Source organism: Rattus norvegicus, chromosome 8 (assembly GCF_036323735.1).
Source record: "Rattus norvegicus strain BN/NHsdMcwi chromosome 8, GRCr8, whole genome shotgun sequence".
Lineage (NCBI taxonomy): Eukaryota > Metazoa > Chordata > Mammalia > Rodentia > Muridae > Rattus > Rattus norvegicus.
Window position 1 is genome coordinate 30,041,831 of NC_086026.1, and position 16,522 is coordinate 30,058,352.

A 16,522-nucleotide genomic window follows, 5' to 3' on the forward strand; every position below is an offset into this window, starting at 1 on the left:
GTCCTTCGCAGGAGAGACCAAATTTCTCTTACTGTTTTTAAACCATTAATTTCATTTAGCTGATACACAATATCTTTGTATAGTAGAAGATACGTTGTGATGCCTGTAGGATGTGTAACAAGCAGATTAGGGCAATTAGCATATTAGCATGTCTGGTACCTTGGAGATTTAGTTACATTTAATATTTTTTCCCTTTTAAGAACTTTTTTTTTTTGACGATTTCATAGACATAGTATGTTTTGATCAAATCTGGCCCTATATTCCTCTCTCTCCAACTTTTCCCATATCTGTAACACTAAACACTTTCCTCTACAACTTCTTGTATTCTCTTATTTTTTTTTTAAACTCTCCAAGTTCACTCAGTGTTGCCAGTACATGTAGGGCCAGCCACTGTATAAATGGCAAGCCGCCAAAGGCTGTGCGACATACCTTGCCCACCACTTTATGCATCAGTTGTGAATAGATCCCTAGCTAGTAGCGGAACTTTGTGGGTCCTTCCCTTATCCATGGTGGGATTTTGCCTGGCTTGATCTAGGGCAGCTTTCGTTTGTGTAGTCTTATTCACTGTCAACTCAAGAGTGCAACGGCCCTGTCGTGTCCATAAAGCTCTGCAGTAGTTCTCCACAACCTGTGGCTCTTAAAATCTTTCTATTCCCTTCTCTGCGGTGATCCTTGAGTCTTGGCAGGGTGTGGTGTGATACTGACATCCCATTTATGGTTGAACTTGCCACTGTCTCTTATTCTCTGCACTTTGACCGGTTGTAATTTCTGGATTAATCACCATTGGGGAAAAGATGCTGCTTCCGTAAGAGCAGAGGGCTATACTAAAGTTTGGGTATAAAGATAAGTATTTGTAGATTGATGACATCTCCATTTTGTAGAATAATAGTAGTTGTTTCTGCCCCAGGGCCTATAACTTAGGCTGTAGGGTTCTTGGGTTCTTGGCTCCATTAATGCTGTCATGCCTGAGTTCAGTGGTATGGAACAGATCTTAAATCTAATTGTAAAGTGGTCAGTCCCTGCCACATTTATGCCACTGTTGCACCAAAGTGCACACCTTGCCATGCTGATCATTATTGTAGCCTTTGGGACTTATAGTTGAGTAAGATCATTGAATACTTTTATTCTTCTCATTAGAATGCACTGCTCCTTCCAAGACTATCAGAGCTAGCCAACGGGGATGACTTTTCCAGATCAGTGCCGCCATGACTCTTCCGTGTGTCTCTCATACATGTGGTGTCTCCAGTACCAACTTGTAGAGATTAACTAAAGCAATGCTAAGAGGCTGCATTGTTTTGGGGGTCTATAGGAACCCTATAGGGGGTCCCAACTGACCAACAGTTTCAATGGGCCTAGCCCATATCAGGCACTGAGGTTTTTGTTTGATAATCTATTGTGTCTTAAGTATTATAACCCCATATTGGGCAACTCCATTTAAATTCATATATATGAATTTAATATATATCATATATATTTAATAATATATATAAATAAATAAAATCTCTGTAATAGTATGTAGACTCCTTTGGGTATATAACCAGGAGTGGTAGAGGTGGATTATATGATAGTTCTATTTCTAGCTTTTTGAAGAACTTTCATACAGATTTCCATAGTGACTGAACTAGCATATATTCTAGCAACAGTGCTAAGTTAATGTAATATTGAACTACTCTCTAAACACACACACACACACACACACACACACACACACACACACAGAGAAACTTCTAAAATAGACTTTTCATATGACTTTTTAAGAGGTCTAAATGTTAATTATCCCTTCTGATATCTTCTCCTCTACTCCAGCCTTCTGGTCACCACTCCACGTATCCCTCCTGCCCCGCCTACGTATTCTCCCTGTGTTCTGCCACCTTTCTTGCCTTAAAATCTCTCTCCACCCATATCCCCTTCTGGTTTCCTGACATCTACAGGAACTCCAATATAAGCACACATCTTTAAAGATCTACATAGGAGAGCTGGTGTTTGTCTGTGGTATTGTCTGAGCCTGGGTTATTTCACTCCTAATGAGTCCCTGATCCATCCAGTCACCTGGAAGTTCTACTGCTCTTCACAACCGAGGAACATTCTCACTGAGCCAGTTTTCCTGCCACCAACCGTGGATAATTGTCCCTTCAATCACATTGTTTATTCCACCTTTGTCCTTTTTTAATGATCTGTATTCTGACAGGGATGGGATGAAATCTCAAAGTAGTTTTAACTGGCATTCTGTGATGGTTAAGGGTGTTGATTATTCTTTAAAAACATCTCTTAACCATTTGTATCTTTTTTTTTTTGAATTCTCTTTGAGGTTTCATAGCGTATTTTTAAATTGGGTTGCTTTGCTGATGTTTACTGTTCTGCATTCCTTGTACATTCTAGGCTCTAATCCCAGGTAAGATAAGATAGATAAGATAATAATCGTATCTATAGCACTCTGCAGAGCTCCCCTTCTCTCCGTGGATGGTATTTCTGTGGGGTGCAGAGGCTTTTTAGTGTTAAATAGTCCTATTGGCTAGTTGTTGTTCTTAATTTATGTGTTACTACGATCCTATTCAGAAAGTCCTTACCTGTGCCTAGACATTAAAGTGTACTTTCTACTTTTTCTCTATCAGATTTGAGTATCAGGTCTTAACATTTAGGTCCTCCATCCATTTGGAGTGAATTTTGTACAGGGTGAGAAATAAGTATCTTGTTTCATCCTTCTCTCTGTAGCTATTCAGTTTGTCCACCGTTTTTTGTTTTAAAAGCCTGTTTTTTCTCCTGTGAGTATTTTTGACATCTTTGTCAGAAATTCGACAGCTTTGGCTATGTTCATGGCTTTGGATCCGACTCCATCCGTGAATCTGTATTTTCCCCATCGTCACGATGTTTTACTGCTGCAGTTCTGCAGTGCAACTTAAAATCAAACGTGGTGTTTTATCCAGTGTTTCTATCATTGTTGAGGGTGATTTTGACTATGCTTTCACTCTCTCTCTCTCTCTCTCTCTCTCTCTCTCTCTCTCTCTCTCTCTCTCTGTTTCCATATGGAATTGAAGATTTCTTCAATTTCTGTGAAAAATTACATTATCATTTTGATGGGAATTACCTTGCATCTGTAGGTTACCTTTTGTACATTAGCCATGTTCATGATATTAATAATCTTATCAGTCCATAAGCACAGGAAGTATTTCTGTCCTCTGCTTTCTTCTGCAGTTTTCACTCTAAAGTTTTTGCTGTTTCCATTATTCAAGTCTTTCATTTCCTTGGTTAGATTTATTTCAAGACTTTTCCTTTTTTGAGCTATTGTGAGTGGGGCTGTTTTCCTGATTTCTTTCTCAGTATGTCTGTTGTTGATATACACGAACAATAGTGACTTTTGTTTGTTAATTTTATATTCTGCCGTCTTACTGGAAATGTTAATCAGCTGTAGGAGTGTTCTGGTGGAGGGGTTAGGGTCTTTTATGCATATAAACAAATCAGGTGTAAATAAAGATATCTTAACTTCTTCCTTTCCTACTTGCAAGCCCTCTATCACCTTCTCTTGTTTTATTTATTTATCTAGTGTCTAGGGGCCACTATCAGAACTCAAGATGCTGAATTTGCTTCTTTGTTCGTGGGTCTATTGGAGTCAGTTCAACTCTAATACAATGTTCTAGAATTGTGTGTGCCTTAGCTAGCTATCTGTTTCCCTTGGAAGATTTGGATAATTGGAGGACAGAGTGAAGACAGAGTAGATAGACAAGGAGAAAAGGTCACATACTTCAGATGAAACAAAAGCCAAGAATTCCCTTTGTGCACACAGGTTGCTGTATGTATAAACAACACCATTCCCTTGTCTACCAGGAAAGTTTGTGGCTAAGGTGCCTACATCAGAAAATCATAGAAAACCCCAATAAACAACTTAATGATGCAGCTTAAGGCCTTAGAAATACAAGAACGAATACCACTCAAGAACAGATGGGGAGAAATAACTAAGATCGAAACAAAAATAAATGAAATGAATAAAAAAAACCCAAAGAATCAACAAAGCGAAGGGCTAGTTCTTTGAAAGCATTAACACCATTGACAAACTTTAAGCTAAACAAACCGAGGGAAAGAGAAAAACCCAGACTAATAAAACTAGATGTGGAAGAGGCAGCTCAACAGACAGTGGTGAGGCCCAGGGAAGCACACATTGCTGTTTCAAACCCATATTCCACTAAACCACAGAACGTACGAAAAGGATGAGTTTCTTCTTAAACCTTTTTTAGGAGATCTATTTCTTCCTGTATGTGTTTGAATGTTTTGATTTCAGGTATGCGTGTGCACTGTCTGTGCAGTGCCTGTGGCGGCCAGACAATGTCACTAGAATCCACGGAACTGGAGTTACAGAAGGTTGTGAGCCACGTGCCGGTGCTAGGGATTGAACCCGGGTCCTCTTCAAGAACAGAAAGTGTTTTTAACCACAAAACCCCAGGCTCTATCAGACCTTTAAAGAGTAAGAAAAACTGTCCCATAGAGTAGAAAAGGCAACTAACTAACTAACTAAACAAATATTTCCAAATTTCACTCATAACACTAGAATTTCACTAATACTTTAAAAACAAGACACAACAAAATAAAGGGAAAGAAAGAAAAATTATAGACAAATCTCTCTGATCAGCCTGGCTGTAAAAACTAAGCAGATATTTGCAAACTGAACTCAAGATCACATTGGAAAGCTTATCCACCACAATCAAGACAGCCTCAGCCCAGTGACTGAGGGATGGTTCAACAGATACAATACATGACTACATAAATAAGAACCTTCCGGAGCACCTGTGTATCCTCCTTTTCCTCCCTCCGAGGTAGGTGTTAGATGCAGCCTTAATCTTTCCTCTGTACCAGATTACGGTGCTATGTGTTTAAGGGACTCAGTTATCTTTGTTCTTGTACTAGAGACTGCAAGTGTCTTGCCTCACTTGTGGTTTTTCTACTTAGAACCTTGGGCTTACAGGAAAACTCTTAAGCTGTGGGAAGAAAGAACTTACTCCTCACTTCAGTTTGCAGAAGTGACCAGTTACGCTGTGTTTATTATGAGAAACAGTTACCTGTCCGGACTTCTTCCCTCTGTCCTCCATGATGGATGTGCATATATTCTGAAGCATGCAGAGTACAAGTTCCTTTCTAGTTTCCTACATCCTTGGTTTTGGTTACTGCCCCTTTCCTGCCCCTCTCTCTTCTCCGTGTCCTCCGTCTTAACACTCCTATTGCACCACTTGACATTAGTATATAATGCCTCCATTTTTCATATATACTTCCTTTAGTAGGTGCATACGACTCTTGTGGGAAAGTATGAACATTTATTTGGTTATTTTAGAGCCTGTGGTTATATACCAGGTATTACCCTGGGTAAGAACAGAGGCAGGGAGCTGAAGCAAAGACCACTGTACTATGGAGAAATGCTGGCTCCGAAGACCATGTGAGAAGGGCTCTGAGCATGTCCCACAGCTCGGTATTATCCTTGAGGTACTCGGGCTTTGGCCTCCGAGGAACCTGGTAAACTCTGGTAACCTTCTGGTACCATGTGTTAACTCAGAGAAAAACAATAATGGGTCATTAATGTGTCCTCTAAGTCCCAAGCCAGCTGTGGCAGCTGGGCTCCTGCTAAGTCCTCCCAAGGGCATCTCCATGCTAACACTGAGGCTGCTGCCTTTCCCAACGCAGTTGGAGCAACACAGTGGTGATTCATACAGCACTTTGTGCTAATGCTTTAGTTCAGAATCAAGTGATGTTTAAGAAACATTGTATCAGAGTCAAAACATTTACTCTTGATTGGGAATACTGTATATAATATGTATATAATATACCAAAGGCAGATACTGTATATACTAGAGAATCAGACTTCTCGATTTTCCTGTGAGTTAACACACTGTAATGGTGAACTGGTTGAGTGTGCTCTACCTTGAAGGCACACTCTGCATTCTGCGACACCGCTTGCTTCCTCAGGCCTTTCACAGAGATGTGTACCTGAGTGATGGGTGGGGGACGAGCGTCTCGGGCCTCCTAGAGGAGCTGGCTCTTAGCCATCCTGGGTGGGACTGCTCTGTTAGCTAAACATACAGAAAGCTGAAACCTGGTGTTGCTAATGGGATGAAGCAGCCCTAAAGCAGTCTGGTGAGGAAATCTGTTGTTGCCATTCTTCCTCCTTAGGGAATCACGTGCATAGTGAGTGTTCCTCAAGAGCCCATGGACCACTGGGGAAAATCGGTTAAAATACCTTGCTAGTAGTGATGGTGGATTACAAAGACTGTTTTCTTTATCCAAATAGAGAGTGCAAAGTCCTGAGGAAGCAGTTACTTGCAGCCAGATACCAACTCATCCTCTTGAACGTGAGAGGCATTGTCTGAGTCACATTCTGTGTTATGAAAAAACGGTGACTCTGAGGGGTTTTCTCAGTGTGCTTAGCATCACAGAGCTGCTTAATGACAGAGACAGGGACAGAACTAGGCGATCCAACCATCTAACTCATAGATGTTGTCTTGGTAACTATGGGTCTAGGTGGCTTTGTTTTTAAGCTTCCACTGAGACCATCCTCCTACCCCTGCTTGTGCCCATGCAGGCCTGACCCCCAGAAGGAGGGCATGAATAGAGGGACACCTTCTGCTGAGGATGTGTCAGCCTCATCTTCCAGAGATGAGTGTGAATATCCATCCCAGCCAACCACCCCTGGTGTGGGGAACTTATGCTGGGTAGCCGGGAGGCCATAGTTTTTCCCTGACCCTTTGCTCCCTTTCCGCTTTGAAAGCTTTAGAATGATGACATGAGAACCAAAGCCAAACAGCCCATAATGGCCAAGAAAATCTAACTCAGATGTTGGCATGCTGGGGAACGTGTGTCAAAGGTCTCTGCGTTACTCAATTGTGTGAATAAGTAAACGTGGGGGAGGGCGGGGTTTGAATCCCCAAACTGACTAACTACCTCCCATTGTTTCTTGGGACACTTTTGTTTTTTTTTTTTTTTGTGTTTTTGTTTTCGTTTTTTTCATTTTTCTTTCTTGGCTGTTTCTTCAGTCACTTTCCTAACATCGTTCTACTAACTTTTAATTTTAGGTAACCGACACATTAGTACATTAACACAATGAGCATTTAAACAGGAAGGGAAAGCAAGTGTTTCTGATCTGACAAAAACCCACCCAGCTCAGACACAAGTGTTATCAATTTCTTATGACCATCCCAGAGCGTTTGCAGGTTTTTATGATGCAGTTGTGCTTGTGCACTTTACTGGTACAGAAATGAGATGGAGTACGTACATGCTCCAGTTTAGTGTGCTTTCAAAACCTCAATAACATGTGAGTTAGGAGTTTTCCCAGGCCAGCTCAGGCCTTTTTCGGTTGTCGGGTGGATTCCGTGGAATTGATGTATGATAATTTACTTAACATCTCTCTTCTGATAAATGTTTATGATTTTTAGCTTCCACCGAGCAGCCAAGGAATCAACCTGTAAGGCTTGCCGTGTGCATGTGTTGTAGTTCTTTGAAGACAGTGACCTAGGAGTCCAGGCCTGGGGAGGTGTGTATGTGCTCTACTACAGTGGGTGGTACTACATGGCTTGGGAAAATTCCCAAGCATTTCCTTCAGATTTTGTAAGCCGTTTGTCCCTAAGTGATGAGGAACGATAGCTGGAGATACCCTGTTTTTATGGATACGGAAGCACAGTTCTAGAATTAGCTGAAATTAGAATATAGGTTATGGAAGTAAAGAAGGGCTATCCTGACTGACGTTATTCCTGTGACTGGCTATACCGTGTAATTCGTCTTACACAACTGGGGATAAACATTCAGACAGACGAGCCTATCGGTACCTTCTCACGGAAACCACCACAAAGTGTCATGGATGGTCCCAGATTTATGCTTATGTTTATTTTATGAGCTCTTTATGTGTTGGCACCATTTCTATAGTTAAGATAGTTCATTTATAATCATGCAAAGCTAAGTTCTATCCCTTTATAAACAGTAACGCACTCTGATGTTTGTGTGTTGGACCTACGGCCCTACCTCTTCTCTATGGGTCTTTAAGAATGATTGCTCTCCTTTGCTATAGGCCAGAGGCTGATCAGGCAGTCTGATCTCCATGATGACATCATTCTCACAGGAAAACATCATTTTGGAAATGTTGATCATTTCATTCTTTAAAAAACATCCATGCATCTTCCGAGAGCTGTCTTCCCAAGGTCCATGAACGTTGTGAATGTCTCCCTGTTAGATCCCTTGGGTTATGAGGTGTGGTTATCTGATGAATTTAAGACCTTTCCCCCATTCGTTATTTTCCAAGGAGTGCCAAGGCTTTTGTTTTACTCTCTCACTGGACACCAGAGTAGGACGTTATTGCTCATCCAGTAATCCCCACGACAGTGAGGTGATTTCTCTTCCTTATTTGTTTGTTTGTTTGTTTTTGCTTTTTGTCTAAGGAATCTGAGGGCCCAGACAAGTGAAATAATCAGCAGAGTGTCAACGTTTCCAATGCCTGCCAACAGAGAGGGCTACTCAGGATGGTAGGCTAGAGTGAGCAGGAAAGGAAAGGCGGTAGCTGCTAGACAAGGGATCAGGAAACAAGCCTGAGGAGCTATTGTAGAACAGGCAATGCCTCATCATGAACAAGGAAATTGGTCACAATCACAGGGACTAACTAGTCTGTGGAAGGCTAACTCCTGAGAAGGTTAAGGTCTACACAAAGGCGTGAAGTAGTTCTTTGCAATTGTTCTCATTCCAAGTCATCCAGGGACTATGTTAAGATACCAGTTCCCCGGCTTCCCTCCAGGTCTACTGTATCAGCACTAATTTGAACTAAGTTTTTGTTTGCCTGGTGAAGTGAAAGGATGGACAATACTGTAGTCAGTCTTATCTTGGAGATGTTTTCCTCTGAACCTTATGTTGGTATGGAAGAGGAAGTGGGTGGATAGATTGCTGAAGGGCAAAACTGTGACCGTCCAGTCTTCCGAAAGTGTCCTCAGAAAGGCTGTCACCATGTGTTTGTAACTTCACGCACTCCCAGCACTACTTACTGACTGGATCTTCCATCCATTCATTGACCCAATGCTGTACTGAGCCATAATCCAGCTAGTTATGGATGGTGCTGTTAATTGATTGTTCTTAACTTTTATGAACCCAGAATAATCCCTTTTTCTTTCTTTTTTTTTCTTTCTTTCTTTCTTTCTTTCTTTCTTTCTTTCTTTCTTTCTTTTTTTTTTTTTTTCTGGAGCTGGGGACCGAACCCAGGGCCTTGTGCTTGCTAGGCAAGTGCTCTACCACTGAGCTAAATCCCCAACCCTCCCAGAATAATCCCTAAAGTAAAGGCCAGTAATTTATAACTAATTCTTTTCAAGCAAAAGATTTAGCATGCTCTCAAGATTGTTTTTCTTCTTATTAATAATGGTTATACATTTGTATCCAAATGGCCTAATAACTAGGCGAAAGATTAACCTAATTTGAGAAAGCTCAATGTTGTTTGATGAAAACAGATGAGATCACTGGAAGCCAGGCAGATGGTTTTGGCAGCTTCTCCATGTTTACTTGGACTGAAATCACCCTTTAATTTGGAGTTCTTTTATGAACAATAATGCATCTGTTATCTGAATATATGTTAGGGAATCATAAATGAATACGTTGTGTTTCAAACTTTACAGGTCAAGCTCTATCCTCTTTCTTCATAGAACACATGAAATATTAATTGTACACATTGCTTTGATGAAAGACGGAAAAAAAATAGTGTATCCTTTATTAAGTTGTGTTTATTTTCCACAATCTGGACTTTGGTTCCTTTGTGCTTTGCCTTGTTTTCAGTACATTATAGGCCATGGATTCCAGTTTTTAACTTTCATATTTTATTGAAACACACTTCATGGTGTCTCATGAAAACAAAAGGAATTGAAGCTGGATATCTTTAGGTTAACTTGACACAAAGTGAAGTCATTTGGGAGATTAGAACCTCAGTTGAGAATTGGGCTATGGGCAACCCTGTAGGGCATTTTCCTAATGATTGATGGGGAAGAGCCTAGTCTACCAAGAGTGGTGTTGTCCCTAGGTTGATGGTCAGATGAGCAAGCCATGGCGGGCAAGTCGGTAAGCAGCGCCCCTCCAGCCGTATCAGCTGCTGTCTCCAGGATCCTGCCCTGTTTGAGTTCCTGTCCTGATTCCCTTTGCTGATGAACAGCAATGTGGAAGTGTAAGCTGAATAAACCCTTTTCTCCCCAACTTGCTTTTGGTTATGGTGTTTCATCCTATATAGTAACCCTAACGAAGACAGAAGGAGTGAAATAGAGAGTTGCATCTCAAGCCAGCTCTCCCTAGGTCTTGATAAATGTGAATGCTGCATACCTGGGAATCATAAGGGAACTGGACTCATTTGTATAAACTGGTTAAAAGAGTCAGAGAAGATCATGAGTAATAGTAATACATGAACTCTGTTAATTATGGGGTACCTTTCAAATAGTACAGGATACGCGTAAAGTTATTTCCTTCCAGCCAAACTTCTCTTGGCAATCATAGCCACCACGTGCTGACTGTTCCCTAAACAAAGAACAGTCCTTCATCCACCTTCTATTTTCCTTCTACCTTGACCTGACTAATTTGCCAGGTAGTCAGTGTGTGATCCACATAGACGTGCTTGTTCCAGGTTTTATACAACCAAGGAAGGGCCTATTTATGGGTGGAAGATCTGACTCTCAGTTACTCAAACTATTGTGGATGCATTTGAGAAAAGGTGTTAAGTATTCTCTAATGATGAAATGAGCCAATTTAAGCCAAATTAAAGTATAAAAGCAAGGGTATTGGTGGCAGCTTTCAGATGAGTTCACCACCCCACACAGGAGGCGGTCAGTGAAGTTGCCATGCAGGGGGAAATGGTGGGGAAGGGGAAGAGAAAGAAAGAAAGTACACACAGGGAGAAGAGAGATGTGGAGAGAGAAGAGAGATGCAGAGAACAAGAGGGAGAGAGAGTGAGAGCTAGAGAGAGAGAGAGAGAGAGAGAGAGAGAGAGAGAGAGAGAGAGCCAAAATGTTTGGATTATATAGTAAAGAGTCACTGGGGCAGAGGAAGCCCCGCCCCCGGGCTGGAAAGTTCAGGGTAGAGTGTGGGGTTATGCCAGCCATGCCCTGTAACAGGTAGGGACTGAGGGATGCTGGGAGAACCTGGAGGCCAGGTCTGCTTTTGTATGTTTAAATAGGCACCTCAGCCACTTGTCCTGGGTCTGAATCCCAACAGAATGATTTTGGAAGAAAAGACCAACCTCAACCAAGCTCAATCAACCTCAACCTTGGACTTTTATAGATGCTGCTGTCCTGAAGTGCAGGTCAGGATTATTCTACATTAATGGTTAGGGATCTGACAGTACTTACTAAGGGATCTCAGATGCTAACTGTTGTGCCGTTCTTTCTCCTTGGATCTTGTTTCCTGAAAGATAAGCTTCATGAGAATTCACAGCTCTTTGTCTCTCTGATGGCTTCTCTCTTCATAGGCTCTAATGGTCAAAGTGGACCAACAATTTCAAAAGAAGTTTATGGGCAGAGCAGCTTTGAGGAGGTGACTGAAAACAGTTTGTGGCTTAGGAGCCAGTGGCTTTCTGTTACTAGCTAGCATGTTTTGGCTACCCTTAACGATTAAAAAAATGGTAGCCGTAATTGTTTATTACTACTGTGATGTTCCAGGGAAACAATTTAGAAGAGTTTTGTGTGAGTGTGTCTGGTTTCAGAGCTGTTGCTGTTTCCCTAAAGTGGCATTGTGCTATGTTCTTCCAACAGGTCTTGAACTTGTGGATTCAGGCAGATTTCCCACTTCTGGGAGTGAGAATATAGACGCATACTAACAGAGTCTGCTCAAATGTTTCTAGTAGGGATCCATTCATACAATTAAGAGTTTATAAACTTGTTTACAATAAAGCAAGTTTCTCTTCCATGTGTAACCCTGCTATTCTGTATCTTTTTCTGGAGATGTTCTCTGTTACCAGATTTTTGGCAGCTAACCTCGTGGTGGTGGTGGTGGTGGTGGTATGTGTGTGTATATCTCTGTGTGTGTGTGTGTGTGTGTGTGTGTGTGTGAGAGAGAGAGAGAGAGAGAGAGAGAGAGAGAGAGAGAAGAGAGGTCTAGACATACAGAATCCCCCACTAGCTTCCTACACTGTTTAGAGTTTATACTCTACCATTATTTAAAACCTCTTGGAACGCTGCATCGCCTCTCAATCACTGAAGTGCTTAACTTTTAAAGCTATTATCCCCCATTATGCTCTGGAGCTGCAGGAAATTCATAGTCTGCTTCCTGGACATCAGTATTTATTTTAATCTGTGAGTACAATTCACTTTATTTATACAGCTTCAGAAATGTGAGTAGGTTTTGCTGTGTATTTTTAAAAGATAACAAAACAACAACAACAACAACAACGACAACACACACACACACGAAAACTAATGTGATTGGAGAACTTAATTACAGTTGTGTAAACTCCTTCCCCTTCTTTTTCTCCTGTTTGGTAACAAATCCTAATAACTAGAGTGATAGCCCTCTTATTCCAATGTGTGCCCTCACTCAAGGAAGGGATTTCACAAGGTCAATATATATCCAAGGGCAGAAACCTCGACACACATTTGAGCATTCTGCCAGCCACCCAGAGCAACTGTAGATCCAGGCATGCAGAAGGACCTAGGCAGAATGGTATAGAGAGGTAGAGGGAAGTCCGCTTATTTGTGGTCCCTTCCTCCTCCCCTCTGCTTAGTCGAGTGTGACTGACCACAGGGAGTGTGCCTGACCACAAGGCTGTTTTGGTTTGCTCACCCCTCAAAACGTCTTTAGTTCTATTTTGCTTCTGACAGGAGCTGTTCATTAGTGCTGCTCTGTGTTCTGTACCTGACTAACACCACAGCATTTTACACACACTGTCTACCCTGCTCAGATTTCTTTCCACGCAGACCACCTGACTAGTTTGATGTGTTCTTGCAGCTCTCACCCCAGGCACTGCTTCCCGGCATCCTTGACTACATGGTGAGAGCTGGGTATCTCTTCTTTATCATATTTCTGGAGCTCCCGCTAAACTGGCAGCAACTCTTCCCACTTCTCCTAGTTTTTTTCAGCTCTACCTCATGTGCCTGCCAGATAGTGGCGACCAAGTGACTGGAGGTAGGAAGAAGGGAGTTGTCAGAGAGACAGTGAAAGTGGAAATAGATTGCAGGCTTTTCAGCTCAATGCGTGTCTCATTACACCACCTCATGTGAGTCTTACCTGACCCACCAACTCACATTAGCTCCTTACCGGATCCACCTAAAAGCCAAGTTAAAATGATAGATAATAATGCCAAACTCGGAATGAAAATGATCAAACAGAGTTGGCCAGTTCTGTGTCATTGAATCTTTATTGACTTCTCATTGAATTCCATACAACCTAAGTGTATCTTTATGTCATGTGGTAGTTAAAGGGCTGGAGATATTTAGCTGAAGACACGCGTGGGCATTGGCTGACTAGTGCCGAACATGGGAGGCAGCTCTCTGAATGCCCTGGAACATCTGGGCATTCTTAGAACTGCTCTATGAGTTTTTCCTCTGCTGAGTTTGGGGAGCCACGGCAGGGCTGCTCTGATGAGGTTGTGAATGGAGAACAAGGACTCAACTTCCAACCTCTACACGCGAGACCACCCTGAGCTGTTAAATGCAACAGACAGGCTAATATTTCCTAGTTCTAGGAATTAAGACAAGGCTCTTCTGTGGCTGTGGTCTGTACAAAAACAATTATAAAGACCCAGCTATTTGGAGAATGAGATGAAAAGGGGTTTGGGCTGAGAAATGAAGATGGAATCCGTTCTTTCCTCTGCCACTTCCGGTTACTCCTCTGCCACTTCCGGTTACTCCTCTGCCACTTCCGGTTATTCCGCCTTGGACCAATGATGTCTTCCTAAGTCTTGCTGATCGCAGCTCATGAAGCAGTCAAGTGGCTGAACTCCATTTCCACACATTCGATGAGTGAGTCCACATTGTTTCTATCATGACAAATCACATGTCACACAAAGCGATTGACTCATCTCAGTGGAAGAGTGCAGGAGCAAGCACTCAAACTGCTGCCCAGTCCTCAGTTCCATCTGCTTCAAGAGCATTTCCCTCACCTCAAGTTGCAAACGCTGTACCCGCTGAGTAGCGATGGCTCCTTCCTCCCTCAACCCCCTGCTCACCTTTATTATACTTCTGGTTTCCGTCAACTTACCTATTTTAGGTACCTCACGTAAGTAGCCATACGTTTGTCCTTCCTGGGTGGCTTATTAATTACTTAGGAGAAGGTGTTCAAGGTTGTAGTCAGCATTGCTGTTTCTCTGCTCCACAGTCTTTACAACAGTCCACTGTGTACATAAAACAACATTTTGTTTCTCCATTCACCAACTGATGAACATTGAGTGGTTTCCATTAGCCATCCACACTCTTTATTACCTCTAGACGTTCTGGTATTTGGTGAGCTCGGGCTTGGGAGCCCCTGGAGTATGTGGTATCATGGCTAAATTATGTAATTTTACACCACAGCTCCAAGTGAAGGAGGGCAAGAATGTTAAAACTGAAAAGATATGGCTAGCACTAATCTTACTTAGTTTTATCTGCTATGCAAGAGAAAGAACAGGGTCTCCTGGTACCAATTCAGTACTCTGAGCAACGGTTGAGCATTTGTGGTCTATCATTAGAGAGATAGAAGATTTTGCAGAGCAAATAGTAACTGATATTGGGAAAACATGGGCAGTTCCCCTTACCCCAAATGCCTGGGCCAGAAGGTTAGCCATTGTTGACAAGCTAAAATCCATAATCCCCTGACTCAGGATCCTTGGAGACTCTTGGCTCAGCTGCTGCTAATGCCTCCTTCCACATCAGTTGTTCTCTGCACACAGCGACTCTGCATGTGGAGATTGCTCTCTCTGTCTCCTGAGGAATGTGTGCTCAAATAGTCAAAAACCACTTTTCTTGCCAAATAATACTCAGTTTCTTCCATAGCTCTGGCCCACAGCTTTAAGTCTTCATCAATCTTGCCTGGTTTCTAGAATGGGTAGCTTTTTCTCTTAACCCACTTGCCTACTTGTCTTTTAAATAAGGCAAGACTTAGGCCTTTCTGACTAATTAACATGGGGTCAGAGGGGCCATACAACCTTCCAGAGGATTCTGCAGTTGGGCTCTGAGATTTGATCAGGTGAGCTTCCTCTGGTGCTCACACAGTTCTGAAGTCATTTGGGCAGTGAGGTTCAGCATACACTTGCCGAATGAAAGCCCGTGCCAAGGAGGTAGCAGACAAGAGAAAGCAAATTTTGCAGAAATCTGCATTTTTACAGGCCTCATCTTTTGTTTCTTACAAATATTTCCTGACATTGAGAGATGCTGGGCAAACATAAGTGAGCTTAGCTCACTATGGGAGACTTCTGGATGATGTGTGGACAAGCCTAATATTCCCATGTAAATAATTTCTAAAATAGTATTCAAATGCGTGTGAGTGTGTGAGTGTGTGAGATTATCCCCAAATTTACATGAAAATGCTGAGGACTTAGAATAGCTGAAACAATTGTTAAAAGAAGAAAGAAGTAGAAGAGATCAGTCTACTTCTATTAGCTATAGCACTGTGAGCTCATATAAGGTCAAGACACACTGGTGTTAGTCATTGATGAAACACTTAGGCAGAATCTAGAGATGTACTCACAAAAACATACCCAGCCATATTTAAACAAAGAAAGTAAATGGAAGAAACCCATTCTTCTCATTCTTTTTGTGGTGGAGTGACTTGGTAGCGCCAGGTAATAAGTTAAACTAATCAGCTATATACTAGACCCAAAACTTATAAATTATGCAAAAAAAATCAAGTCAAAATTGATCACAGCCTTTCATGTGAAATGTGAAAAACAGGCCAAGCAAGTAGTTTGCAAAGTATTAAGCATATATATTTATTTTATTTACTGCAATGAATCTTGGTGCCTTTTTGGATAGTAAGGAAAAATTTAATATTAAAGCCATGTTTATTACAGTCTAAGTACTGTGCTAAACCATGGGAAAATTCCATCAGTAGAATTTTGTGAAGGAAAAAACACATAGAAAAAAGCCTGTAGGAAAAAATATCTGGGACCTAGCACTGTTCAAAAGTTTTGAGACCTAACATCAAAAGCACAGTCTCTAAAGGAAACCAGGAGCCGAGGGTCTCATCAACAGAGTGCACACGAGCTCTCTGGGAGAATTTCTGAACATGCTGGGGTGGAAAAAAATCAGAATTAGAAAACGGGAGAAAGCTGTGAGATAGTACAGGCGATATTTCATTACATGAAGAGAAGGTCAACATTATTACCTATCAGGAAAATGCAAATCTAAGTCACATTGAGACATTGTTACTCATGTACAGAAATGAATTAAAAGATGCAAATGCCAAGTGATGGTTAAAAGGTGGAAAATTCCATATTACTGCTGGAAAAAAAGTGCCACATGGTTTAGTCACGCTGATCGTGAGTATCACAGTTTCTCACAAAACTGAGTGGGCACTTGTCATTCTTGGCATTTGTTCCCTGAGTCAATGTGCACAGCAGTCTTATTTGTTA

At 41.7% G+C, this 16,522-nt stretch overlaps 1 protein-coding gene across 4 annotated transcripts in view; it reads left to right on the plus strand.

Annotated features, from left to right (window-relative positions):
• Bmper (BMP-binding endothelial regulator) overlaps positions 1-16,522 on the plus strand; it is a 245,153-nt gene that overhangs the window by 33,782 nt on the left and 194,849 nt on the right. The window contains exon 1 of one of the 4 annotated variants that reach the window (XM_006242715.5): positions 13,662-14,193. The exons of 2 other annotated variants lie outside the window; for them this stretch is intronic. In XM_006242715.5, coding sequence (XP_006242777.1) covers positions 14,112-14,193 — 82 coding nt within the window. In that variant the 5' untranslated portion in view covers positions 13,662-14,111. Of the gene's footprint in view, positions 1-13,661; positions 14,194-16,522 lie in introns of those variants that run through there. One more of the 4 variants, XM_039081015.2, reaches the window with a different exon arrangement.